Source organism: Cynocephalus volans, chromosome 10, assembly GCF_027409185.1.
Source record: "Cynocephalus volans isolate mCynVol1 chromosome 10, mCynVol1.pri, whole genome shotgun sequence".
NCBI classification, from domain to species: Eukaryota; Metazoa; Chordata; class Mammalia; order Dermoptera; family Cynocephalidae; genus Cynocephalus; species Cynocephalus volans.
Window position 1 is genome coordinate 118,289,951 of NC_084469.1, and position 27,305 is coordinate 118,317,255.

The 27,305-nt window shown below is 46.8% G+C and overlaps 1 protein-coding gene across 3 annotated transcripts in view; it reads right to left on the bottom strand.

Annotated features, from left to right (window-relative positions):
* CDH13 (cadherin 13) overlaps positions 1-27,305 on the bottom strand; it is a 1,069,738-nt gene that overhangs the window by 599,069 nt on the left and 443,364 nt on the right. For 2 of the 3 annotated variants that reach the window (XM_063110059.1, XM_063110060.1), the window contains exon 4: positions 9,145-9,261. In XM_063110059.1, the coding sequence (XP_062966129.1) occupies positions 9,145-9,261 (117 nt within the window). Of the gene's footprint in view, positions 1-5,043; positions 6,698-9,144; positions 9,262-27,305 lie in introns of those variants that run through there. The other variant, XM_063110061.1, reaches the window with a different exon arrangement.

Genomic DNA, 27,305 nt, shown 5'->3' on the forward strand with positions numbered 1-27,305 from the left:
GGCCCTGTCACCGAGAAAAAACAGCCAGTGAGATCTCTTAATGACACCAAAGTTGGCCCCCTCTGCTTTCACTTTTGCTCCTTGTGGCTCCCTTAGACCAGGGTCGTCAGCAGAGACAGCCACAAAATGTGTCATCTGGAGTGAGACAGTGGTTTTCCTCACCAGGTGCAGAAGGCCGTTTTCTGCTTGTCACCAAGTGGTCTATTAAGACGTGATCCTCGGCCCTCAGTGCATAGACACGCACATCAAATGAATGTTTGTGAGGTTAACCTCATTTCTCCTCACGTTATAGAGAATTTTTTGTCTCCCTACCTCATTTTCCAGGTAGAATGGGGATGCCTGCTACAGAATTTGTAGCCTCAGGAGGCTGACTGAGGGGAATTTTATGCAAAGGATGAGAGGGGCGGTGAAGCTGGAAGAGCAGAGGTTTGTGCTCTGCTTCTGCTTTGCACTGGCTGTGTGACCTTGGACAAGTCACTTAGTGCTCTGCAAGGAGCAGAGTTGTCTAAAAATGACGCTTGCTGCTCATCTGGACAGGAAACTAGATAAGACCCAGAGTGAAGAGGTGGGCAGGTGGGTGGGTAAGCCACTTCTCCAAGCTGGAGGGCTCCACTCAAGCGTAGCTCCCCTGACCTCTTCTAGTACCACATTCCATGGGCCTCAAGGCCAGTGGGGTGCTGGAGCCACTTTTCCTCCTTCGGGAAAGTCAGTTGTTGAATGTTTGTGAGTTTTATAAGTTCGTAGCTTGAAATTGGCCACTGTGGGAGTATATATACCAAAAAAAGTGGCAAACGTTCCAATGAAGGGCCTCCCACTCCAGAGAGCCAGTTGACCAGCATACCACTGCCCAAGGCACCTAGCTCTGAGCTCTGGAATCGCAGATGACTCCTGTTAATCTGGGCACCTGTGTTCATGCTTCCAGACACCCCCGGAGATTGATTATGCACCCCTGACACGGTTGTATGTAAGCTGGCCAGCCGAGAAGGGAGAGCTCTGGGTGCAGGGCCACTCCCTTAGCACACCTGTCTGTGGGATGATGGGGTGTGGGGAGCTCTGCTTTTCATCTTCTCATCTTTGGCCGACCCCTGGCTTGCGTGTTTCCCCTTTCTCCCATAAAGCCTATTCCTTTACCCAGGCTTTGTGCTGTTTCGAAATCCACCCAGAGCCTGGTGCATTGCAGGGGGTGACATGGAATTCTGGACTCACCTTGTACAACCCAATTTGTACCACAAATAGCCCCATCTTGCAGATGCTTCAGAGCCTCAGTTTTCTCAACTGTACTCATACAATGGAGACATAATATTGATTGCTGAGGGTATGTTTTAGCCAAATGATGATTCACGTGAGCGTTTTAAACAGCAAAGACCCATGGGAAGTTGAAATGTTCACATATGTTATAGTGGACAGATTACTGATTTGGCACGGAAGAGTCTGGAGTTTGAGTCTCAGTATTGCCATTGTTTAAACAGCTTATCTTGATCAAGCTATTTAATCTCTCTCAATTTCAGTTCCCTCATCTGAGAAATGGGTGTAGAATTGCCTGCTTTATAGGGTTGTTATAAGAACTAAACAGAACAATAGGATCACCGTGTTCGACTTAGATCCTGACAGTCATTCAGTGTTAAAGATTCTAGTTGAATTTGAAAATTGCTCAACACCCCTAGGTCTAGGATGCTAATTCAAGCAAATGGCAGATCCTTGAATGTTAACAAATAATTAAATATAAATTTAGTCTGAGGCCAAATGTACACAATAAAATACTGAGAACATTTCAAATTGAGAACTGAAAGGGCGATAAACTCAGGGTTAAAATGATTGCTTCCTCCATAGGCTCAGATGCCTTTATCTGCGGGATGTAGATCACGGAGGGCATTTCTGCATACACATGTATTTGGCCGAAAACCAAAACAGCTCAGTTATGTTTTATCATTAATTAAACTTTGCAGAAGGAAGGCAATACTTGCTAATGGTGAATATAGCTTTTATTAGACTTAGCAAAAATAAATTCGAATTTACTCTTTTTGTGAATAAAGATAAAATTTTTGAGTGTTTTCATTTAAGTGGAATTAAAATATCATTGTAATCATAGTATGTATGAGCAAATCCAGAAATACAGGCATGCACACCTCTCTCTCTCCACACACACACACAAGAGTCCATCAACATCAAATCTATCACAATCTGCTAAAGATGCTCACATGACCTGACATAAAGGTTGACTGCCAGGCAGTTTATTTGGTGGCCTCATTACCATTGTAGAAAATTAAAATGTGCTGGAAATATCCAGACTGATCATATAATGGTCTGTTAATTCCATTCTAACAACAAAGCAGGCTATGAACACTTCAATTAATCAGTAACCAGCGAATGCTTATCCAACCAGTCATAGATATGGCTACAATTCAAGTCAAAGAATATTTGAGTCTCTACTACGTGTTAGGCACAGTACCGGGTCACTATACTTGGTGGGAAGGTAGGAAAAGTACAAAAGAGACTATATTGATGCTCAAAAAATGTCAAGTGAAAAAGAGATCAAACACAAATTCCATGGAGAAGACTATATCAAAAATAGGCTTTAGATCAGCACTGTCCAATAGAAATATAATGACAGCACTGTCCAATAGAAATATAATAGAAATATAATGAAAAAATTTAAATTTTTTCTGGCAATGACATTTTTTAAAAAGTAAAAGGAAACACATGAGATTAATTTTAATCATACGAATATATCCAAAATATTTTTATTTCAACATGAAATCAATATAAAGATTATTAATGAGATTTTTAAAATTCTTTTTTTGTGCATGTACCAAGGTTCTGAAATACAGTGTGTATTTTACACTCAGGACATCTCAATGTGATGCAAAATATTTAGTGCAAAAATATATGACCTATATTAAGATTAAAATTTACAATCGAAAAGGTAGATTCACATGCCAAATTATCCCAATAATTGAATCAAGGATTAGTTTTGATGTTTAAATTAAAATTAATTAAAAATTTAAAATCCAGTTTCTCAGTTACATTAGCCACATTTCAAATTGTCACTAGCCACATGCGGTTAGTGGCTACCATGTTGGACAGTGTAGATATAGGACTTTTTTGCAATGATGGAAATGTTCTACAGGACACTGTGCCCTTGGAATGTGAATGTGGGCAGCCCCTGCAGAGTAAGGACAAAGAGAGTGTGTCACAGGAAGAGGGAAGAGTTCAAGGACATGCAAATAAGAAAGGCATATGTTCAACTGGAGTTGCTGAATGTAGGAATAAATTCTGATGTTCATCTCAAGAAGAATTTTTGAGCACTGAGCCCTGGACATCTTAGATCCCCTGTATTCTCATTTCTCTCCTGCGCACTTGCTAGTGGTAAGTTTCAGTTATTGAATAAGACTGCTAGTTGCCTTAAAAAGGGAAATTAAAGAGATGTAAATTTCTGAGAAGCATACATGCAGTTAGATTTGGTTAAAGGTGTGAAGCGATGAATTTAACAAGGGGTGGAGGGCAGACCGTGATTGCATAAAATATATCAGGCAACAGGATGGAGCAAGACATGCTGAGCCTGCATTTCAGAAGATGGTGCTGAGGCTTTAGCATCAGCTGTCTGGTCCAGCTTCTGAGGAGGTAGCTTGGCACCCGTGGGTTCTCCAAGTGATGCCAATGACTATTAAATGGAGTAAAAGAAATTCAATTACAAGACAATCAGACTCCTTGGCACCTATTTGCATAGGTGGGTATAAATGGAAGGTACCAAGTACCTGGATGTGAGAAGACCTCTAATAAACAATATGCCCAGAACTGTGTAAAATATTTTGGAACTGCCATAAATTATCATCATGTATGACTTACATTTGTGACATAATCCAAGCAGAGTCCTGGTTGAGTGGTTTTCATGATTTGGTCTAGTGATCTATGTTGATTCCCTTACCAAGAGCACATGGTCCACTTACATATTTCTTCTATCCTGGGTTAGAGATGTCTTTCTAAATGCCCATTCAACCAATTTATAGGGGTATAAAAAAAGGATTTTCAGTAAAAGGTGCTTTGATTGGTTTTGATGAAAAGGGTTTGTGATGAAAGTAGAATCTCTAATAAGCATTTCATAAATGACTTGTCTTTCAAACTTGATATGAAACAGAATAAAATACTTCTTCCAAAGACCTCCTCGCTGCCTCACAGATTTAAAGTCCCCTGCTCTCAATCAATTGGGCCTGAGAACTCAAAAATCTCTAAAGATGCAATCAAATATTTATCAGCAAAAGTTGGTAAAACTGAGAAATTATTTATGGCCCAAATTTTGAAACAGTCACACTTTGAAGGGTGAGGGAAAAAGGCACGTGTTGGGAGCAGCGTGTTTCTCTCCAGGGCACACACTCTCAGCTACTCCTGGCTGTCTAGAATTCAAAGTCAGGAAGGAAATCACAGGTTTGAGAAAGTGTGTTTATGAGTGGGTGTTTTACCTTTTCCTCAGAAACACCGAGACACGTTCTAGGGCAATAGGTACCATGGGAAAGAGCTAGAAACTAGGAGGCAAATTCATTTTCCCATGGCCTGGCATGCTCTTGCTGCCTCCCACAAGTTTGTCGGTTCACCTACCCCCTGTCCTCCCAACGCAGCTCAGCAAACAGCAGTGAAGGAGAGGGTCAGGGTGGCAAAAGGATGCTCTCTCCTGACGGAAAAGCACCCTCCTCCCCAAATTCTAGTAATTTAGCTATTTAACAACTAATTAATTACTTGGCAGATAGATAAACTGTGCATCAGTCAAGGCAGTCTAATCCCTTTCTGTGGCTATTCCCTGCCTAGCCTTTCTGCAGATATTCAGTTCTCTGTGGCATGAGACCCAACTCAGGAAAACCCTCTGCAGAGGGCCAACACACTGCAGCACCTTGCTTCTGAAGTCTCTCCTTTAGTGTACGGGTCTCTTTTCTTTAAAGGAGTTCAGATGTGATAAAGTACAACAAAAAAATTCAAGAAATAAATGCTTACTTAGTTTTCGTTCACCCTCTTGAAATGCAAGACAAATAAATAAGTGTTTTTGTGCCAGCATAATTTTATATTTAGTTAATCTTAATTTTTCCCCAATACATTATTATGTAATTTCCAAAGGCACAGCAAAGTCGGAAGAATTTTACAACAAGCAGCCATATGCTCACCAACTAGATTCTACCATTAACATTTCAGTATACATACTTCCTTTATTACATGTCACATATTTATCATACATCAATTGATCCATCCCTCTGTCCACCTTACTTTTTGGTGCATTTTAAAGAATTACACTTAATTTTAAGAGTGCAGTTGTCAGCAAGGAGATTGCATTCCATGGAAGAGGATTCTCAGATTGGAGTTCATAGCCCCTGAGGATACTAAGTAAGAGCACAGACTCTGAAATCTCAAAGAGCTGGCACAAAGCATATCTCCGTTATTAGCCAACTGTGTGACTTTGGACCGATTACTTCATCCTTGTGAGTCTCCTTACCCTCACTGGCACACTGGAAGGTGATCCTCATGGAATTGTTGTTATGAGAAATCAACATAATAGATAAAAAGTACTTATCACAGTGCCAGACAAATAATGAATAGGTGACGATATTTTCAAGTTTTCTGTAATCCTATGAGATCAAAGATTCTGTCTGTTTCCTTTGCCATTAAATTCCTAGTCCCTGGCACACACAGTGCCCTATAAATAGAAGATGCTGAATACATACTTATGACATGAATGGGGTTGAATCGCAGAGATTTTCCTTCCTGGGATGCGAGGGAGTACTTATTAATGGAGAGAGGCAAGTACACTGGGACTCGAAGGCACAGGACACAAGAAAGCTCAGGAAAGGAGGTGGGAGGAGAGAATAAGACAAAGATAGAAAAAACCTAGCCTGCAACACAAAAGTATTTATATCAATTTCAGTGCTGGAGCAGAATCCATCAGCGCCCTGTCCCCACCTCCTGGACCTCACCTTTTCAGGGCATAGCAGCAGGCTTGTAGCCTTATAGCATCTCTGGCTTGATGCCGTGTAGCATCTCTGTGTGGAAAGACTCTCTTCCAAACCTCAGAAGATTGTTGTGGCTGTGTACAGAGTACAGGGCTGGCCTGATGTGCTGGAGAATTTACACCCTAAGAGCAGCCCTCAACCAATGACTGCTGGAGTATGAATATTCCAGCAGGTATATAAACTCTCCAGAAACCTCCCCTGTGGGTGGCATGACCCTGAGAGTGTGTTTCATCCCAATTCCTGGAGTTTTCCCAGGGGATTACAATTTTGTCACCCACAGGGGTAGCTGACTTGATAAGTCTCTAGATTGCCATCTTCTCAATCTTCCCTTCCCTGTCTCATGTCCTGGCTTCTTTATGAGTATATTTTTCACCTCCTAAATGAACCACCTGCATTTGGATCCTTGTCTCAGGGTCTGCTTTGGAGGGAATCCAAAGTAAGACGTGTGTCTTTATACTTTTATGGCCACAGAATCTCTTCTTCAAATGGCATTCTTTACTAAAGTCTAATATGTAATTTTAATAAAATTAGAAGTGCCCTGACTTGGAGAGCTTTTTTCTTTTATGGGGGGTGGTGATATTTGGAGGCCAGCATCCTGCCTCTTCAGTCTCCTTTCCCTTCTCCCCACTTCTCCAGCATTCACTGAAGACACCTGTGTTCTTCCACAGCCCTGCAGAGCATGGCTTGTCAGCCAGTGGTGGAGTTGACTGGGATCAGATAAAAGATATAGAGAGGAGAAAAAGATGAATGAATAAAAACAACCAGGCACAAAAAGGAAAATATGTTCCTTCAAAGGCACTAAAAAGCATGAACAAACAAATAGTTTTTGCAAGGCAGTGCAGTTATTCTGCAGAAAACATCCAGAAGGTTGGGAGACTGTTGAACTTTGCAATGTTAATAGACTATTACATTTAGACAAGCAGTTGCTTTGTAGAGAATCTAGGCTGAAAGCCAGTTTGGGCAATTCAGACAGGGCTAAGAAGAGGTAAGTTCTCAGTTGGGAAGTAAAGTTACCTTTTGAAGCTGTAACAAGTGAGAAGCAATGTGGAAGAGTGTGCCTAGTTAGCTGCATGCTTATTGACCCATTCAATAGCTCAGAGAGAGGCTTGTGAAAACTACCCAAACACACTCAGGGAGATAAGTGGTGGGACTAAAGAAGACTGTAGGATGGCCACATCATTTACTGTTCAATCTGGATACGTTTAAGTGGTAAAGATGGTGCTAATAATAATTATGCCAGGACAACCAGTGTAAGCTGGGATTTTTCCAGGCAACTGGGATGTATGATCACCCTTATTATAACCTAATTACTGGAACTGCAACTCCAGTACTGAAAGTATTATGTATTAGTGGTAAGCAGGAGAGGAGAACATATTTTAGATCAGTCTTCTGTAAACTTGAGTGAGCATTAGAATCACCTGGAAAGTGTAAAAACACAGATGCCTGGCCTCAAACCAAGAGTTTCTGGCTCAGTGGTTTGGGGAAGGGACCTGAGAATATGCATTTCTAGCCAGATCCCAGGTGGTGCCGATGCTGCTGGTCCACAGCCACTCTCGGAGCAGGACTGGGTTAGACCAGTGGTCCTCACCCCCTGACCAGCTGAATTAATCTCTGAGGGTATAGGCCAGGCATCTGTATTTCTAAGTGTCTATGTGATTCTGATGCATGGTGAGAGCTAAGAAGCCCAGGCTTACCTAAAGGGGACCTAGCAAACAAGAACTCATCTTGGGTCTCAGAAACAGTTTGGGGCAGAACTGTGAAGACATGGGGACTCCAGTCCCTTGGCATCCCAGCTATCAGTGTAAAGATTCCCTGCTCCCTCTCCTCCCCGGTCTTACCTTTTGCTCTTTGTCTCATGTCACCCTGTTTCTGTTTTTCACAGCATTTGTAATATTCTGCTATTTTTCTGTTTGTTTATTTATTTACTTATGAAAACGTCTGTCTCCCTATTGAATATCAGCTCTGTTGTCTGCTTGTTCACAGCTATAGTCACCCAGTCCCAAGCCTGGAGTCCAGCAGGTAACAGGTTCCCCATATTTATTTAATGAATGAATGAATGGTTCAATGGCACCAGTCATTAGGATAATTCATTTGAATAACTGCTATAGTTCAAATTCCAGATTCACCAAAAAATGCAAACTGTTTACAATTTAATTCTCTATGTTGACTTTTCTATGGGGAAGGAATATACTGATGAGGCAACATCAGTGCTGTGGTACATTTCTGATTCGTATGACAGTGTTTTCTGGACCTGGTTAGAATGGTTTAGTACCCTGATTTGGTTTATGTTTAGAAAGGTGACCCAATGGTGTTTCTGGACCTAGACTTTTGAAAAATAGGATGTCAGTAAATACCACTCTAGTGGATTGAATTATGTCCCCCCAAAACTCATTGAAGCTTGAATTGTGTCCCCACAAGTTTTATGTATTAGAAACGTGGCCCCCATTGTGACTGTTAAGTGGGTAGGAATTCCTATTATGGTAATTGCAAGGTGGAGCCTTGAAGAGGTGATTGGATTGTAGGACCGTGCAGTAAGTAGTGAATGGATTAAAAATGGTGGTTGGGGTGTGGTTCTGAGGGCTTTAAAAGAAGAGGAGAGTCTGCCTTTCTTTCTTTCTCTCTGCTCTCTCTGCTTTGACCATCTTGTAATGTGAGACCCCTGGGTCACTGTCAACACCACCAGATGGACTTTGGACTTCCCAGCCTCAGAAACTGTAAGCAATACATTTCATTTTCTTTATAAATCACCCTGTTCTGCATATTTTTTTATAAGCAACAGAAACTGACTAATACAACCACATATCAACATCCTGCTATCCTAAGGGGCCTTTTCTGGCTCTTCACCTGGACATCAACTGCAAAAGCAGTGAGTTTATTTCTTAACCAATGACATCCTCCTGCATGAGTTCAGCATCATTATCTACCATGTCAATCTCCAAATCATGATATTCGAAGCTGTTACCGTTTTTTCCAAATTCCTTTTCTTGGATGATCTTTCAAAATTCATTTCATGCCAAAACCATTTGGCCTATTATATTAGAGGAATTGAGGCCAATTTCAGCTGGTCACCAAGACAGTCACAGTCACCTTGCCTTGTGCGTGTTCATTTCTTAATAAAAACATGCTGTTGTGATTTGTCATTTGTCTGACTTACCTTGCCAACATCTCTTGGGAAAGGCTGTCTCTGACTCTCTGGAATTAAAATGGGAGATACCACAAGGGATCTCTTTTGTCTTGGAACGGGAGAAGTTCTTGCAAATTTAAATATATCCTAAAAGAGAAAACAAAATCAATTGACTGAAATCTCCCACAAAAAGGATGTATCAGCCCGCTCTGAGATATAGTTCCTTTGTTTGGAAAGCACACAGCTGTTTGGACATTGTTAATTTTATTCTATCAAACCTCATTAGTGTTACCAAGTACATCGTTAGAATCATACTAAAGCTGACATTGTGATTCACAATGACTATCATTAAGCTATTTAATCCCAACTTCTGAATCATTCTATTCACAATGTCAGTCTTGATTTGCACATCCTTCGGTGCTTATGTATTGCCCTTCCTATCTGCCAAGCGAGTAGATTACTCACCTGATCAGGAACCCAGAGAAATCGCTGGATATAAAAGTGACACTCTTCAGGGCCGACTGCACGGCCCTTACACTCACAGATGCACAGGGACGTAGGGCACTCACAAAGTTCCCAACTATGTCAGGCGTTACAGAGATCAATGTTTTCTCAAGGTGCATGTGTTACTATCATCAGGAGGGCCACCTGTTGGAATGCACTGTCCAGGGAGTAAGTCCCAAGCTCAGTCATTGGAACAACACTGTCAGGAGATCTTCCCTAGCTGCAACTCACCGTTTTCATTAAATAATTGTGTTCAAAGAGGAAACTTTATATCATTATTTTAAATAAAGCATCAGTATCACTTTGCATAAAAAGAAAAAAACATAAAAAGTAAACATACTGGAGACCAAATGTTATTAAATTTGAGCTAAAAGCTGTGGCCTATGAACAGAAAGGTGAAAAAGGGCTGGAGTGGTGTGACGGGGGTGTGTACACCAAGCTGATTAGAGGACTCTACAATCTGATTAGAGGACTGAACAGAACTGAAAACGGAATATCATTTTCAATATGTCGACCAATCTCATCTAACACCACATATAAATTAAAATTACCTTCTGCATCATCAGAAGTAAGCATCTCAAACTTTGGGCAATAGATTCTCATCAAAATCAGGTGGTAAATAATAGCTCCGTACTATCCGTAGCACCATGGCTCCATGAAAGTGTGTGTGCATGTGTGTGCGTGCGCGCGAGCATGTGTGTGTACGCGTGAGCATGTGTGCATTACAGTTTTAAAGGAAAATTTACATAAGAAAAGTCAAACAGGAAACAAAACCAGCTAAGGCTAAGAAAGCTTTTATAAATAGTCATTCTCTTGATTTTGGTGAGAGTATAAACTGATAGACCCCTTGTGGAAAGCAATCGGGCAACGTTTATTTATTGAGAGCCTTACAAATGTACGTATTCCTTCAGGCTATCATTTTACTCCTAGGAATACATCTAAATGCTAAATCCAAAAGAAGAATAAAAATGTATGTAGGAAGATGTTAAGTGCAACATGATGGATAAAGGGCAAAAAATGGAAAACACCCTAAATGTTCAACAGCAAAGACATGGTTAAATTTGGGTCCCTCAGCGGGAGACACTTATAGGCAGTTACCAATAAGGACAGTTACAAAAACAATGTTCCAGCCTCTATTGAACCAACGCGTTACTCCCACCAGCATCACCACAAACTACTGTAATAACAACATGTTGAGCATGTGCTGGCCAACATGCCAGGCATTTCCCGTATGTCAGCTCTAGTGTTTGCAGCAGACCTCCCAAGGAAAGCTTAGCCCTCATCAACCAAACGTGAGAGTTCACAGATGTTATGTAAGAGTTGCGCCAATCTGCCTCACTAGCAGAGGTAGCATAGAGGATAAAATATGTAGGAAAATAAAGAATACCACACTCGATGAATTGTATTGTATATAAACTGTATCAAGCATAGAAGAAGAATATCAAAATTTCAACAAAAGAACCTAAATCAAAGACTGGCCTCTAGGAAAACAAAAGACTCTATATCCAGGCAAAAACAGAAAACTGGAGTCTGGACATGTATAAAATGGTGAGAAGAAAAAACAAGAAGAAACAAAACAAAAAAACAACCAACCCAACCAACCAAAACAAACCCAAATCAAGCTGGAAAATGGCATAGAGAAGAGAGGGCACAACAGACGAGAGACGGTCATAACAAAAAGAGTGGATTATATTCATACGACACTAACGTATATCTGTCAGTTTATTAAGGGATGGCAAAAGAACAGAAAACATAAAATACGTGTAATACACAAATCTCATTTACAATAAAGAATCTTGAGCTTCAGATAAGAGAATGTCTAGAAAAGCACTTTGAAAAGACTTAAAGTCCTGTGCAAATGTAAGGGGTTGGTGATTCGGACCTACACAGAGCAACAAAGGCCTCAGCTCCTCCTTTTCAGGGATGAAAGCATGCCGTGTCATCAACAGCGAACGTTCCATTGTTTGTAATGAAGGGCTTGCTTGCGTTTTGGAGCCTCTGAATGGGTGATACACTTGTCTTTGTGGGTGCCTCAGGCCTGCCTGGTGTTCTCCAGCTCCTCAGCACCCCAAGCCCACAGCTGCCAGTCCACCTCCTCGATTCCCACAGCATCCCAGAAGTGTGGCAGCAAGCACCATTGTGTCACCCCTAAATCTGAAGTGCCCAAGAAAAGAAGCGAGAGGCTCTGCACCTTGGGAAACAACACCTAGAAGGGCTGGGGTGGGGTGGAGGTGTAAGTGACTGTAGAAATGCCTCCAGGTGCATATGACTCTCTGAGCCCCCCACAGTGGGCATTCGAAAAGAGCTGCTGGTGCTAGGACTCCCTTCTTCATCCGACTCTTACTTTTTGGCTTACATTTGGGGGAACCTCAGGGGTATACATCTGTGACTTTGTGTTTCCGTATCTGCAGCTCTGCTCTGTCTTTGTCTGTGACTGTGTGTGTATCTATAACTCTGGGTTTGCTGGCAAATACCTACCTTTATGTCTGTGGCTGTATCCACCTTTGATTGGGTCTGTGCTCATGATTTAGTCTGTATGTTCTGAAGCCACATCCTCTGTGTGACTGGGACCATATAGGAGCCTTGTATCTGACTTTACGGACAACCATAAACCACATGCATATCAAGGTGTGTGTGTGTCACCATGCTTATGTGTCACTGTGTGTGTACCTGTATCTCTCAATCCATCATGTGAAGTCTCTGAAGGCACCAGGCTTTCCTCAGGGAAAGACCAGACAAAAACAGTGGGAGAAAAAAAAATGTGACCAATTCAAGAGATGTTGATAGAAGGCAGAAGAGCAGGGCATGGGGAAGAATGAACATCAGAGGAAAGGAGAAGCTTGTTAGGACTCCCTGCCTCCTGGTGTTGCCATTACCAAGACAGCTGGCTGAGAGAGAAAAGGCAGCATGGGCACAGATGCTGGGCGTGTTGAGAGGCCTGTTGGACGTGCAGCAGAGATTTCTAGACAGCACATATAAACAGCTGCCTTCAGGAGGGAGAGATGAATGAGGAAGACAAATGTCACAATCACCCATGTACAAGAGTAGCTGGAAGGAATGGAGAAGCTGACAGCACCCAGATGATGGGACGGGGCCGAGGGAAAAACTGCACCACCCACGGATATCTGAAAGGTCAGCAAAGGCCACAGAATGGTCAGTCAGCAAAAGGAGGACAATCAGGACGAAGAGAGGAGCATTTCAAAAAGGATGGCATGCTCAGTCACATCACACAATGACGCAGAGGTCCCCGCCAACAGGAGGGGTATGACCCAGAGGCCATGGGGCTTGGCCACTGTAGGGAAAATATAGGAAAATGGCCAGGGCCCCTCAGATGTTCAGAATCTTGCTGAGCATTTGATATAAATATGCACATGCGCCTAGGTGTTCCTTGGTTATTGTCTAATGCAATTGGGCATGCGCACACAGCTGTCCTGGGTTATCAGACTTGAGTATAAAGGACAAATGGCTTTGATCCACAGTGTCCCCGACCCTGGGAGGCTGTCACTGCTGCTGCTGCTGCTGGATCTGCTGTAAGCCACCATCGAGGAAGCTGAGGACTCAGGACTGAGCTTGTGTCGTCTGCCAATGGCTTCTGGAATCTTTCCCAATTACCTAGAGCGTGGAACTGAGTGTGAGGGGTCTGGTGACCCAGTCTGTATAATGGGTTTGAAGGGTCTGTGGGTCCTAACCCCTAGCCCTTACAACACAAATGGAAAACTTAGTGTAACTAAAACAATGAAACATTTTGGCTTTAGTTGTGAATTGCCCAGCCAGACAATTAGCATAGTCAGGTAACAATACAATTAGTGTAGCTATTGCCTCAGCCCCTACAACCACAGACAGGAGAGGCATGATCTTAGGAAAAGCAGCTTTCAGTGTGTGTGAAGGTCGAGAGTCAGAGGAAGAACGGGGGAGGGAGTGAGGACTTTGGCATAGCAGGGAGAGGAGTGGGAGAGGTCTGTTGGGTAAAGGGGAGACAGGAATGCTGCAGAGCTTGGGGGCAGGGGCAGAGGTGGGGAGGTGGCCACAGGGAACGCAGGAGTCACTGATGGGGCAGTGCAGGGAGCAAGGGAGGCTGGGGGCTGCGCTCCTCTGCTGCAGGCGGGACAGAGGGGCTGCAGGGAAGCCCTCAGCTGTGCGGGAGGCTCAGCTGCCCTCTAAGAGCAGCAAAGAAGTGAGGGAGACTCTCATTAGCACCAGCACACAGGAAGTGAGTCAATGAGGAAAAGGCGCTCTGGCCCTTTCTAAGAGAGCAACACGTGGGGGAAAAGGTTCTAACACAGACATGTGCAGACACTCACACTTCCAGACCTCCGAGTCTCGAGACGCCCGCACACACCTGGTGCCCTCTTGCATCGAATGCTCACGCGCATGTGGGTGTCCACACGTGCACACCAGAGTCCACCTGAACAGAGGCACATGCAGCAGATACATGTCACCCGCCACAACCCGAGGGCACACAGGACCCAAGAGAAGATGATGATTTTTGGAAGTTTACAGAGTTGTACAATCATTGCCACATCCAGTTTTAGAACACTTCTGTCACTCCTAAAAGAAACCTCATGATCATTAGTGGCCACCTCCCCTCTCACCCCCAGCCTTTGGCATCCACGAATCTGCTGTCTGTGTACATTTGCCTTTGAAAGAAGTGTTTTCCAAGCTAGCCGCAGTAACGCCATTCCGCAAGGCCAAGAAATTCATAAAGGGGTGTGCGAGGTAGACTGATTTAGCTTATGCCATTTTTACTGTTTGAAAAGTGTTCTTAGCTTATGCCATTTTTACTGTTTGAAAAGTGTTCTTGTTTAAAAGCCCCCCAACACCTGTGGTGAAAATTGAAGGTTAAAAATTGTGCTGTACTTAGAAAAATTTTAAGTTCTGCCTGCCTTTGCTGTTTCCCACCTATGCTGTCTCTGACTGATAACACCAAGAGCTGTATCTGGATGTATCTAGACAACCTAAGAAAGAAACCGCCCTGTGAAAGTTTTTGCTGTCCCTAAGTGATTAACTCGCTTCTTTCAGCTTCTGTTATCAGCTTGCACTAGGCCTCCCAGAGCAGTTTCCAGGGCGCCCTTCAGCTGTTTCAAGAACTCCCACACGACCCGCGCTTTTTCCCTGGCCTTGTTTAAACCGACCAATTACCTTGCTTCTCGCTTCTGTACCCGCGCTTTTTGCTATAAAACAAGCTCAAAAACTCTACTCGGCGCGCCAGTCTACCGAGAGACTGAGCCGCCCGGGTACCCGTGTGTTCAATAAAACCTCTTGCCAATTGCATCCGGAGCCGTGGTCTCGTTGTTCCTTGGGAGGGTCTATCCTGACTGATTGACTGCCTAAATCAGGCGTCTTTCATTTGGGGGCTCGTCCGGGATTAGACCCCCACCCAAGGACCACCGACCCACCAACGGGAGGTAAGCTGGCCAGCGATCGCTCCTTGTCTCGTTTCTGTGTCTGACTCCGTAACTCTGACTGTCCCTCTGAGTGCGCGCATTTTGGTTTCAGTTTGTTCCGGGCTGATCGCTCTGGGAGCGACGTGTGAGTAGCGAACAGACGTGTTCGGGGGCTCACCGTCCGGTAATCCTGGGAGACGTCCCAGGATCAGGGGAGGACCAGGGACGCCTGGTGGACCCCTCAGGAGAGGATCATTGCGTTCTGATCCCACTGCCGCGTCTAGAGAGGCGCGCTCTGCCATCTGACTCCTTCTTTTGTCTCTACGCTACTCGATCTCGCCGCCGTTTCTGGTTTCTTTTTGTTTTGTTCCTGATAGGCCTCTGTGTCGTGGTCCCTCTCTTCGAAATGGGACAAAATAACTCTACCCCTCTCTCCCTCACTCTAGATCACTGGAGGGACGTGAGAGCAAGGGCTCACAATCTGTCCGTGGAAATCAGAAAGGGAAAATGGCGGACCTTTTGTTCCTCCGAGTGGCCCACGTTCGGTGTCGGGTGGCCGCCGGAAGGAACTTTTAATGTCTCTGTCATTTCCGCAGTTAAAAGGATTGTCTTTCAGGAAATCGGGGGACACCCGGACCAAGTTCCATATATCGTGGTGTGGCAAGACCTCGCCCAGAGTCCCCCACCATGGATGCCGCCCTCTGTCAAGGTCGCTGTCGTCTCCAGTCCAGAGGGGCCATCCGCTCCTCCCCGACCCCCCATCTACCCGGCAACAGACGACTTGCTCCTTCTCTCTGAGCCCCCGCCCTATCCGGCAGCCCCGCCACCTCCTCTGGCCCCTCAGGCGGTCGGACCGGCGCCGGTCCAGGCGCCTGATATTTCCGATCCTGAGGGACCAGCCGCAGGGACCAGGAGTCGCCGTGCCCGCAGTCCGGCAGACGACTCGGGTCCTGATTCCACTGTGATTTTACCCCTCCGAGCCATAGGACCCCCAGCCGAACCCAACGGCCTAGTCCCTCTGCAATATTGGCCTTTCTCTTCAGCAGATCTTTATAATTGGAAATCTAATCATCCTTCCTTCTCTGAAAATCCAGCAGGACTCACGGGGCTCCTTGAGTCTCTTATGTTTTCTCATCAGCCCACCTGGGACGATTGCCAACAGCTCCTACAGATTCTCTTCACCACGGAGGAACGAGAAAGGATTCTCCTTGAGGCCCGCAAGAATGTCCTGGGGGACAACGGGGCCCCTACTCAACTCGACAACCTCATTAATGAGGCCTTCCCCCTCAATCGACCTCAGTGGGACTACAACACAGCCGCAGGTAGGGAGCGTCTCCTGGTCTACCGCCGGACTCTAGTGGCAGGTCTCAAAGGGGCAGCTCGGCGCCCCACCAATTTGGCTAAGGTAAGAGAGGTCTTACAAGGACCGGCAGAACCCCCTTCGGTTTTCTTAGAACGCCTAATGGAGGCCTATAGGAGATACACTCCGTTTGAGCCCTCTTCTGAGGGGCAGCAGGCTGCAGTTACCATGGCCTTCATCGGACAGTCAGCCCCAGATATTAGAAAAAAGTTACAGAGGCTAGAGGGGCTCCAAGATTATTCCTTGCAAGATTTAGTGAGGGAGGCAGAAAAGGTGTACCACAAAAGGGAGACAGAAGAAGAAAAAGAGGAAAGAGAAAAAAAGGAGGCAGAAGAGAGAGAAAGGCGGCGCGATAAGCGCCAAGAGAAAAACTTGACTAGGATTTTGGCCGCAGTAGTAAGTGAAAAAGGTTTTAGGGATAGGCAGACAGGGAATCTGAGCAACCGGGCAAGAAAGACACCTAGGGATAAAAGATCTCCTCTGGACAAAGACCAGTGCGCATACTGTAAAGAAAAGGGTCACTGGGCAAGAGAATGTCCCCGAAAGAAAAACGTCAAAGAAGCCAAAGTTCTGTCCCTAGATGACTAGGGGAGTCAAGGTTCGGACCCCCTCCCCGAACCTAGGATAACGCTGACTGTGGAGGGGACTCCCATTGAGTTCCTGGTCGATACCGGGGCTGAACATTCAGTTTTGACCCAACCCCTGGGAAAAGTAGGGTCCAGACGGACAGCCGTACAAGGAGCAACAGGGAGCAAAGTCTACCCCTGGACCACAAAGAGACTTTTAAAGGCTGGACATAAACAGGTGACCCACTCCTTTCTGGTCATACCCGAGTGCCCCGCCCCTTTGTTGGGTAGGGACCTCTTAACCAAACTAAAGGCCCAGATCCAATTTTCTGCTGAGGGCCCACAAGTAACATGGGAAGACCGCCCTACACTGTGCCTGACCCTGAACCTAGAAGAAGAATACCGGCTACATGAAAAGCCAGGTCCCTCCTCTATCGACCCATCCTGGCTCCAACTTTTTCCCACTGTATGGGCAGAGAGGGCAGGCATGGGACTGGCCAATCAAGTCCCACCAGTGGTAGTGGAACTAAAATCAGGTGCCTCACCGGTGGCTGTTCGACAATATCCAATGAGCAAGGAAGCCCGGGAAGGTATCAGACCCCACATCCAGAGGTTCTTAGACCTAGGGGTCTTGGTGCCCTGTCAATCGCCCTGGAATACCCCTCTACTACCTGTAAAAAAGCCAGGGACCAATGACTATCGGCCAGTCCAAGACCTGAGAGAAATTAATAAAAGGGTACAGGATATTCATCCCACCGTCCCAAACCCTTACAGCCTTCTGAGTTCCCTTCCGCCCTGCCACACTTGGTATTCAGTCTTAGATCTCAAGGATGCCTTTTTCTGCCTCAAGCTACACCCCAGCAGCCAGCCGCTGTTCGCGTTCGAGTGGAAAGACCCAGAAAAAGGTAACGCAGGTCAGTTGACCTGGACACGGCTGCCCCAAGGGTTCAAGAATTCTCCCACTCTCTTCGACGAGGCCCTCCACCGGGATTTGGCCCCCTTTAGGGCCCTCAACCCTCAGGTAGTGCTACTCCAATATGTAGACGACCTCTTGGTGGCAGCCCCCACATATAGAGACTGCAAAGAAGGGACACAAAAGCTCCTGCAGGAATTGAGTAAATTAGGGTACCGGGTATCGGCTAAAAAGGCCCAGCTCTGCCAAAGAGAGGTCACCTATCTGGGGTACCTGCTCAAGGGGGGAAAAAGATGGCTGACCCCGGCCCGAAAGGCTACTGTTATGAAGATCCCCGCTCCCACGACCCCCAGACAGGTCCGTGAATTTCTGGGCACCGCAGGATTCTGCAGGCTCTGGATCCCTGGGTTTGCTTCCCTAGCTGCACCCCTGTATCCCTTAACAAAGGAAAGCATCCCTTTTACCTGGACTGAGGAACATCAAAAAGCTTTTGACCACATAAAAAAAGCCTTGCTGTCAGCCCCCGCTTTGGCCCTCCCAGACCTCACCAAACCATTTACTCTATACGTAGATGAGAGAGCCGGTGTGGCCCGGGGAGTGCTTACTCAGACTTTAGGACCCTGGCGGCGGCCAGTAGCTTACCTATCAAAAAAATTGGATCCGGTGGCTAGCGGGTGGCCAACCTGCCTGAAAGCGGTTGCAGCCGTGGCACTCCTTCTCAAGGACGCTGATAAGTTAACCTTGGGACAGAATGTGACTGTGATTGCTCCCCATAGCCTCGAAAGCATTGTGCGGCAGCCCCCCGACCGGTGGATGACCAATGCCAGGATGACTCATTACCAGAGCCTGCTGCTAAATGAAAGGATATCGTTTGCACCCCCTGCCATCCTGAACCCAGCTACCCTCCTACCAGTTGAATCGGAAGCCACCCCAGTACACAGGTGCTCAGAGATCCTCGCCGAAGAAACTGGAACTCGACGAGACCTGAAAGACCAGCCATTGCCCGGGGTGCCAGCCTGGTATACGGACGGTAGCAGTTTCATCGCGGAGGGTAAGCGGAGAGCAGGGGCCGCCATCGTAGATGGCAAGCGGACGGTGTGGACAAGCAGCCTGCCAGAAGGTACGTCAGCCCAGAAGGCCGAACTAGTGGCTTTGACGCAGGCATTACGCCTGGCCGAAGGAAAAAACATCAACATCTACACCGACAGCAGGTATGCTTTTGCCACTGCTCACATTCATGGGGCAATATATAAACAGAGGGGGTTGCTCACTTCTGCGGGGAAAGACATTAAAAACAAGGAAGAAATTCTGGCCCTGCTAGAGGCCATTCACCTCCCTAAGCGGGTCGCCATTATCCACTGCCCCGGTCACCAGAGGGGAAATGACCCTGTGGCCACCGGGAACCGGAGGGCCGACGAGGCTGCAAAACAAGCCGCCCTGTCGACCAGAGTGCTGGCGGAAACTACAAAACCTCAAGAGCTAATCGAACCCGCCCAGGTTAAGGCCGAGCCAAGAGAGCTCACCCCTGACCGGGGGAAAGAATTTATTCAGCGGTTGCATCAGTTGACACACTTAGGACCAGAAAAGCTTCTCCAATTAGTAAACCGCACCAGCCTCCTCATCCCGAACCTCCAGTCTGTAGTTCGCGAGGTCACCAGTCGGTGTCAGGCTTGTGTCATGACTAATGCGGTCCCAACCTACCGAGAGATCGGAAAGAGACAACGAGGAGATCGACCCGGCGTGTACTGGGAGGTAGACTTCACAGAGGTAAAGCCTGGCCGGTATGGAAACAGGTATCTGCTGGTATTCATAGACACTTTTTCCGGATGGGTAGAAGCTTTTCCTACCAAAACTGAAACGGCCTTGACCGTCTGCAAAAAGATATTAGAGGAAATTCTACCCCGCTTCGGGATCCCTAAGGTACTCGGGTCAGACAATGGCCCAGCCTTTGTTGCTCAGATAAGTCAGGGACTGGCCACTCAACTGGGGATAAATTGGAAATTACACTGTGCGTATAGACCCCAGAGCTCAGGTCAAGTAGAAAGAATGAACAGGACAATCAAAGAGACCTTAACCAAATTAGCCTTAGAGACCGGTGGAAAAGACTGGGTGGCCCTCCTTCCCTTAGCGCTGCTCAGAGCCAGGAATACCCCTGGCCAGTTTGGTCTAACTCCTTATGAAATTCTCTATGGGGGACCACCCCCCATACTCGAGTCTGGAGGGACATTGGGTCCCAATGATAATTTTCTCCCTGTCTTATTTACTCATTTAAAGGCTTTAGAAGTTGTGAGGACCCAGATCTGGGACCAGATCAAGGAGGTGTACAAGCCCGGTACCGTGACAATCCCCCACCCGTTCCAGGCCGGAGACCGAGTGCTTGTCAGACGCCACCGACCCAGCAGCCTTGAGCCTCGGTGGAAAGGCCCGTACCTGGTGTTGCTGACCACCCCGACCGCAGTAAAAGTCGACGGTATCGCTGCCTGGGTCCATGCTTCTCACCTCAAGCCTGCACCACCCTCGGCACCAGATGAGTCTTGGGAGCTGGAAAAGACTGATCATCCTCTTAAGCTGCGTTTTCGGCGGCGGCAGAACGAGTGAAAACCCTCACCAGCCTGTGACCCTTACCTGGCAGGTACTGTCCCAAACTGGGAATGTTGTCTGGAAGACAGAGAAAGTCCAGCCCCCTTGGACTTGGTGGCCCGTTCTTACACCTGATGTATGTGCCCTGGCGGCCGGTCTTGAGACCTGGGATATCCCAGAAACCGATGTATCAACCTCTAAGAGAGTCAGACCCCCTGACTCAAACTATGAGAATGCTTATAAACAGATCACCTGGGGAGCCATAGGATGCAGCTACCCTAAGGCTAGGACCAGAATGGCTAGTTCCACCTTCTACGTGTGTCCCCGGGATGGCCGGTCCCTTTCAGAAGCTAGAAGGTGTGGAGGGCTAGAATCCCTGTATTGTAAAGAATGGGGTTGTGAAACCACGGGGAATGTTTATTGGCAACCTACGTCCTCCTGGGACCTCATAACTGTAAAATGGAAGGACACAGAGCGATCATGGGGTGCCCTACTGGCAACCTGTGAAAAAACCGGCTGGTGTAACCCCCTTAACATAAATTTCACAGAACAAGGACGGCAATCCAAAGAGTGGACAATAGGAAAAACCTGGGGATTGGGATTCTATGTGTCTGGATATCCAGGCGTACAGTTGACCATTCGGTTAGAGATCACCAGCAAGCCAGCTGAGACAGTGGGCCCCAACTCCGTCCTTGCGAAACAAGGACCCCCTAACAAAAACCCCCCTTCCCCAACGAGGGAAGCGCCGCCCATCTCTCAACCCTCGGCGGCTCCTAGCCAAGTCCCAACGGTACTAGAGGGAAGTGTTGTCCTGAACACCCTGTCTCCCACCACGGGCGACAGACTCTTTGGCCTTGTGAGGGGGGCCTTCCTAGCCTTAAATGCTACCGACCCAGACGCCACGAAGTCTTGCTGGCTCTGTTTGGCCTTGGGTCCCCCTTATTATGAAGGAGTTGCCTCCTTAGGAGGGGCCTTCACTTATACCTCCAACTATACCCAGTGCCGCTGGGAGAGCCAAGGAAAACTTACCCTCACTGAGGTCTCAGGACACGGGTCGTGCATAGGCAAGGTGCCCTCTACCCATCAGCATCTTTGCAACCAGACCCTACCCATCAACTCCTCCACGGAACATCAGTACCTGCTCCCCACCAACCATAGCTGGTGGGCCTGTAGCACCGGCCTCACCCCCTGCCTCTCCACCTCAGTTTTTAATCAGTCTAAAGATTTCTGTATCCTGATCCAGCTGGTCCCTCGCATCTATTACCATTCTGAAGAAACTTTGTTGCAGGCCTATGGCGATCCTCACCCCAGGGTTAAAAGAGAGCCTGTCTCACTTACCCTAGCTGTTCTTCTGGGGTTGGGGGTCGCAGCAGGTATAGGTACTGGCGCATCCGCCCTAATTAAAGGGCCCATAGACCTCCAACAAGGCCTAGCCAGCCTCCAGGCCGCCATGGATACTGACCTCCGGGTCCTCCAGGACTCAATCAGCAAGCTGGAGGACTCGCTGACCTCCCTATCGGAGGTAGTACTCCAGAATAGAAGAGGCCTTGACCTACTGTTCCTAAGAGAAGGAGGCCTCTGCGCGGCCCTAAGAGAAGAGTGCTGTTTTTATGTAGACCACTCAGGTGTGGTGCGAGACTCCATGAGAAAACTCAAAGAGAGACTAGATAAAAGACAGTTGGAGCGCCAGAAAAACCAAAACTGGTATGAAGGGTGGTTCAATAACTCCCCTTGGTTCACTACCCTGCTATCAACCATCGCCGGGCCCCTATTGCTCCTCCTTCTGTTGTTCACCCTCGGGCCCTGCATCATCAATAGGTTAGTCCAGTTCATTAATGACAGGGTAAGTGCAGTAAAAATTCTGGTCCTTAGACAAAAATATCAGACCCTAGACAGCGAGGACAACCTCTAAATTCGCTCTAAGATTAGAGCTTCCCACAAGAGAAATGGGGGAATGAAAGAAGTGTTTTCCAAGCTAGCCGCAGTAACGCCATTCCGCAAGGCCAAGAAATTCATAAAGGGGTGTGCGAGGTAGACTGATTTAGCTTATGCCATTTTTACTGTTTGAAAAGTGTTCTTAGCTTATGCCATTTTTACTGTTTGAAAAGTGTTCTTGTTTAAAAGCCCCCCAACACCTGTGGTGAAAATTGAAGGTTAAAAATTGTGCTGTACTTAGAAAAATTTTAAGTTCTGCCTGCCTTTGCTGTTTCCCACCTATGCTGTCTCTGACTGATAACACCAAGAGCTGTATCTGGATGTATCTAGACAACCTAAGAAAGAAACCGCCCTGTGAAAGTTTTTGCTGTCCCTAAGTGATTAACTCGCTTCTTTCAGCTTCTGTTATCAGCTTGCACTAGGCCTCCCAGAGCAGTTTCCAGGGCGCCCTTCAGCTGTTTCAAGAACTCCCACACGACCCGCGCTTTTTCCCTGGCCTTGTTTAAACCGACCAATTACCTTGCTTCTCGCTTCTGTACCCGCGCTTTTTGCTATAAAACAAGCTCAAAAACTCTACTCGGCGCGCCAGTCTACCGAGAGACTGAGCCGCCCGGGTACCCGTGTGTTCAATAAAACCTCTTGCCAATTGCATCCGGAGCCGTGGTCTCGTTGTTCCTTGGGAGGGTCTATCCTGACTGATTGACTGCCTAAATCAGGCGTCTTTCACCTTCTCTGGACATTTCATAAAAAAGGAATCATACAAAAAAAGGAATCATACAAAATGTTCTCACAGTATTTCCACAGACTCTGCCTCCCTTTCCTTGTTGATGTGAAGACTCTGGAACAGAAAAGCATGAGGCAATGTCCAGTGAGTGGTGAGCCTGGCCCCCTGGCCTCCAGGCGGGAACATGCACAGGAGGCATTCCAGCCCAGAGTCCCTGCCAGGCCCCGGACGGCTGAGGCCTCTGTGTAACCACAGTCAATTCCTCTTCAGCCAGCCTCCACCCCTGCCACATCCTGCTGCCCCAACCTACCCGCCCCCCAGCTGTGGATGCTGAGACCCCACCCCCACCCCCACTAAACCTCCTGCAGGCAGGTCTGCAAGTCACCAGGTCCGTTCCCAGGGAGCTCACTTGTGATGCCGTGAAGTCACAGTACCCAGAGTAACGACTAAATGGGTAAGGCTCCCCAGAAGTAGGGGGCATTTCAGTGTTTGATCCATTCTGGCAGTCCACAGCTGGGACTGACCACACTCCAGGTTGTGGCTGTCACTGTCCTCTCCCACCACACCCAGTGGAGGACATGAAAGCCTTTCAAATGGCCACCCCAAGGAAGTGGTGAGACTTGAGAGGAAAAACCCTGCTCTCTGCACACCTGGACACAGGCCAGAAGCAGCTTGGACCTGGCTGGCCACCGTCAGAGGTCCTCTTGGTAAGTGCATACTCATGGGCAAGGAGTGGCAGAGAACTTGCTTCCCCATCCTCTCCCCTCCTATTTCTTGTCCTTGCATTAGGTGAGAGTGACAGTGAAAAACAGCAAACACTTAGAAAGAAGCAACGAGCCTCTACCTTTGTTCCCTCTTCTCCTTTCACAAGTTTTGGGTGAAATTGCCTGTTAAGAGGAGACATTTTAACAAGGCAAAGCATTGCAGAGACTGAAGCATGCCTCTCTGGCCGAGGCAGGGAGTTGAGAATGGACCATGGAAGGTCAAGCAGTTAGCCCAGCCCAACCATGGACAGTCTTGTAGGTCAAGGTAAGAAGTTTGATTTGCTTCTAAGGCAGTGAGGAGCCTTTGTTGTTTCCATACAAAGGTGCAATGGATTGGGTTTGCATTGAAGGACCTGAGGATTATTCCTTTGTAGAGTTTGAAGCTTATTGTCCAACCTCAAGACTCAAAATGACACAACCAGTTTCTTTCTGGCCTTTCTAACCCTAAGATTTACCTGGCATTATGGTCCTGGACTCACCGAGTCTGCCACAGGAAATACTACCATTTATTGAGTAGTTATGATGTGCCAGGCACATTACAACACTATCTTTCTTAATCCATTCAACAACTCGCAGGTGGAACCACCAAGGCTGTTTTCCTGAGGTTCAAAGACATAAGAGACTCAGCCAAAGTCACTCAGCTCTTTGGTCCCTGTGAGTCCAGGTCCCTGCTCTAAACACTGTGCTATACACCTCTTCAGGGTTGCTGCTGGCGATCACCTTTACAAGCAGGCCTGTGCCTGAGCGGGGAACCCCTTAGCCCTATTTAATCCTGTGTCACTGGAGAATCACAGCACTAACAGTTTAGAGGAGAGAAAGCAAATCTGAATCAGCCCCTGGCTAAGAGACGCAGCTACCTATACTGCAGGGGACAGCTTAATTGTCTGCAAATTCCTGCAAATGAAATTTCTACAAAAGCCAATCTCCCATTTATTCCATTGTGCTTGAAAGTTGCTGGGAGGAGGGTTCTGTACTACTCAGTTCACATCTTGTATGCCATGAAATGCGTGGTTCAGCCAGTTTTGCTGTTCCTGGGGTGAGATGTAAGATTTGCTTTATTGCCTCCTGGGGCTGAAGTTTGCCTGCTTATGGAAGAAACAGTCAACAAATACCAAAGTTTCTGCAGCAAATTTAGAAGGTTGAAGAGCCAAGATACTAAGCTTACTTCATTTCCAGCTATCTATTTTCCTAATACTCTGGAGGCCAAATGTCAGCCTAACTGAGTCATCTAGTGTAGACATACTGGATGGAATTAGCTGAAAATAAAATGGGGTGATAGGGAAATTGCCCTTGTTAGTAGTTTCACCTATGATCCCTTTCCCCAGCCCTCCCCTCTTTTGTCTGGCTGACCCCACACGCATCTGTCCTTCTACTTGCAGCTCTTCAGTCTCTTGCTGTGGGGGTTGCCTGCACCTTGTCCTTGCCATCAGGAGCCCTTGTCTCAGCTTCTGATTTGCTCCGTGCCGTTATTTTTCAGACTCTGTCTTACACTCAAGGCTACCAGCTCCATGAGGGTAGGCACTACATTTCCCTCGTTTGCTCCTTCCCCTGGTGCCTTGTACAAGGCCAGGCAGACAGCGGGTGTCCAGAAAGTATTTTAAAAAATATTAAATGAAAAATAAGAAATAAATATGTGGTTATTGAAAGAGTTAGGGTAGTCCAGGTTATAGACTTAGCATAGTGTCTAGTTCAGAGTATTTTTGTCTAATAATTGTGTCTAATAAATAAATGAGTAGATGTCTATGATTCCACTTAGATTTCCTCTTCAACATAGAAATCTTCTCTCTAACAAAACTGACACACTCAGTTTGGATTTCATCCTGGGGTGCTCAACGCTTTGTGAAGTAACCAAATCTATAAAAATGTTTTAGAAAATTCTCCTTTTTGAAGATGGCAGAATAGATAGTCCCTAGTGTCACTGTGTGCCACAAAGTAACCAATTTACAACTATTAAAAAGCAAGGACAGCCAAGCTGGGGCCGCTAGAGCTCAGGGGAAGAGGAGGAGAGACCTACAGAGTGCATGAAGGTGGGAGAAGCCATGATGAGAGAAAGACAGAACTGCTCTGATCATTTTGAATCCCGGCTGCTTCCAGGCTCGAGCTGCTGAGCACATGGAGCAGGAGCTGGCAGAAGCCGCAGCTGTGCCCTTCAGATGAAGTTGCTTGGAGGCGGCAGGGGAGAAGAGGGCCATGGTGGCCCCCAGGCCAGCAAGACCACTAACAGGGTTCCTGTGGACCCATCTAGGAGTGAGGGGCCACAACAACTGAAAAAAAGGAGTCACTCAGAGGCCGGTGAGTCATCACAAGGGACTGGCACACGGCCCATTCCATGGGAAGTGTTTGGAGTGTGGGTGGTGGGGGAGACGGGCCCTACTGGGAGAACACTGGGACACAGCAAGGACAGCCGATCTGCCCCCCAATCAGCGCAGGACCACTCAGAAGAGACTGGTCAGGAATATAGAATGGCAGGGGGTGCAGTTTGCTGAAAGACTCAGGCCCAGACCAGAGTTTCCACACAACCCAGGTGCACCAGATTGCATGAGATCCAGAAGTACCTATAAAGCCAACCATTAAAACCTGAGCTGCACAAAAAACCTTCCCCAGAGAATCAGCAGCAAAGCAGAAATTTAGCTCAACCACAGAGCTCAACCACAGGAAGTTCCCCCATTTTAGAAGTAAGCAAAGGACAACAAATCAGTTCCAGTGCACAGTTTAAGTGGTGGGAACAGCGAATAATCCAACATAGAACTGAAAGAAAAAACAAAATACCCACAAATCAGAGACAAAGTTTGATATTACTCTCACATCACCAAAGAACACCTATAACACCCAGAAGGACTGGAAGTCCCATGGACTACCAAGCCAGAGATGGGGAGAGCTGGGGTCCTCAGCCATACCCCCCGACACACACAACCAGTCTAGCAAAGACTTCCGAGCTGCCACAAGAAGTACCCTGGGCTCCCAAGCTGGGACAGTGGGGGGCTAGGGCTTTAGCCACACTCCCCTGACATCTGCACCCAGCCCGGCAATGACTGAGCCATTGCTGGAAGCCCCCTGGTCTCCCCTGTGGGAATGAGGTGGATACCACAGGCCTCAGCCCCACCCCTCTTCCTTCCTCCCTCCATCCTATTTCCTTACCTTTTCCCCTCTCCCCCTCCCTCCCAACTGCTTCACAACAACATAGAATGTAAGAAATATATTAATAAATAAATTTTTTTAAAAAGAAAATTGCCCTTTTTGAAAGACCATGATAAAACATTGAACTTTCAGGAGAGAACAGACCTATAGTTACTAGAGGTGGGAAAGGGAAAGGGGGAGAAGGGAGTAATTGGGGAAGGGACACAAAAGTAATTATGATTCGTAATGATGAACATGCTAATAATATCAATTTGGTCATCACATACTGGACACAAATACTGATAGTCAACTCTGTACCCCATATAGATGTATAAATAAAAATA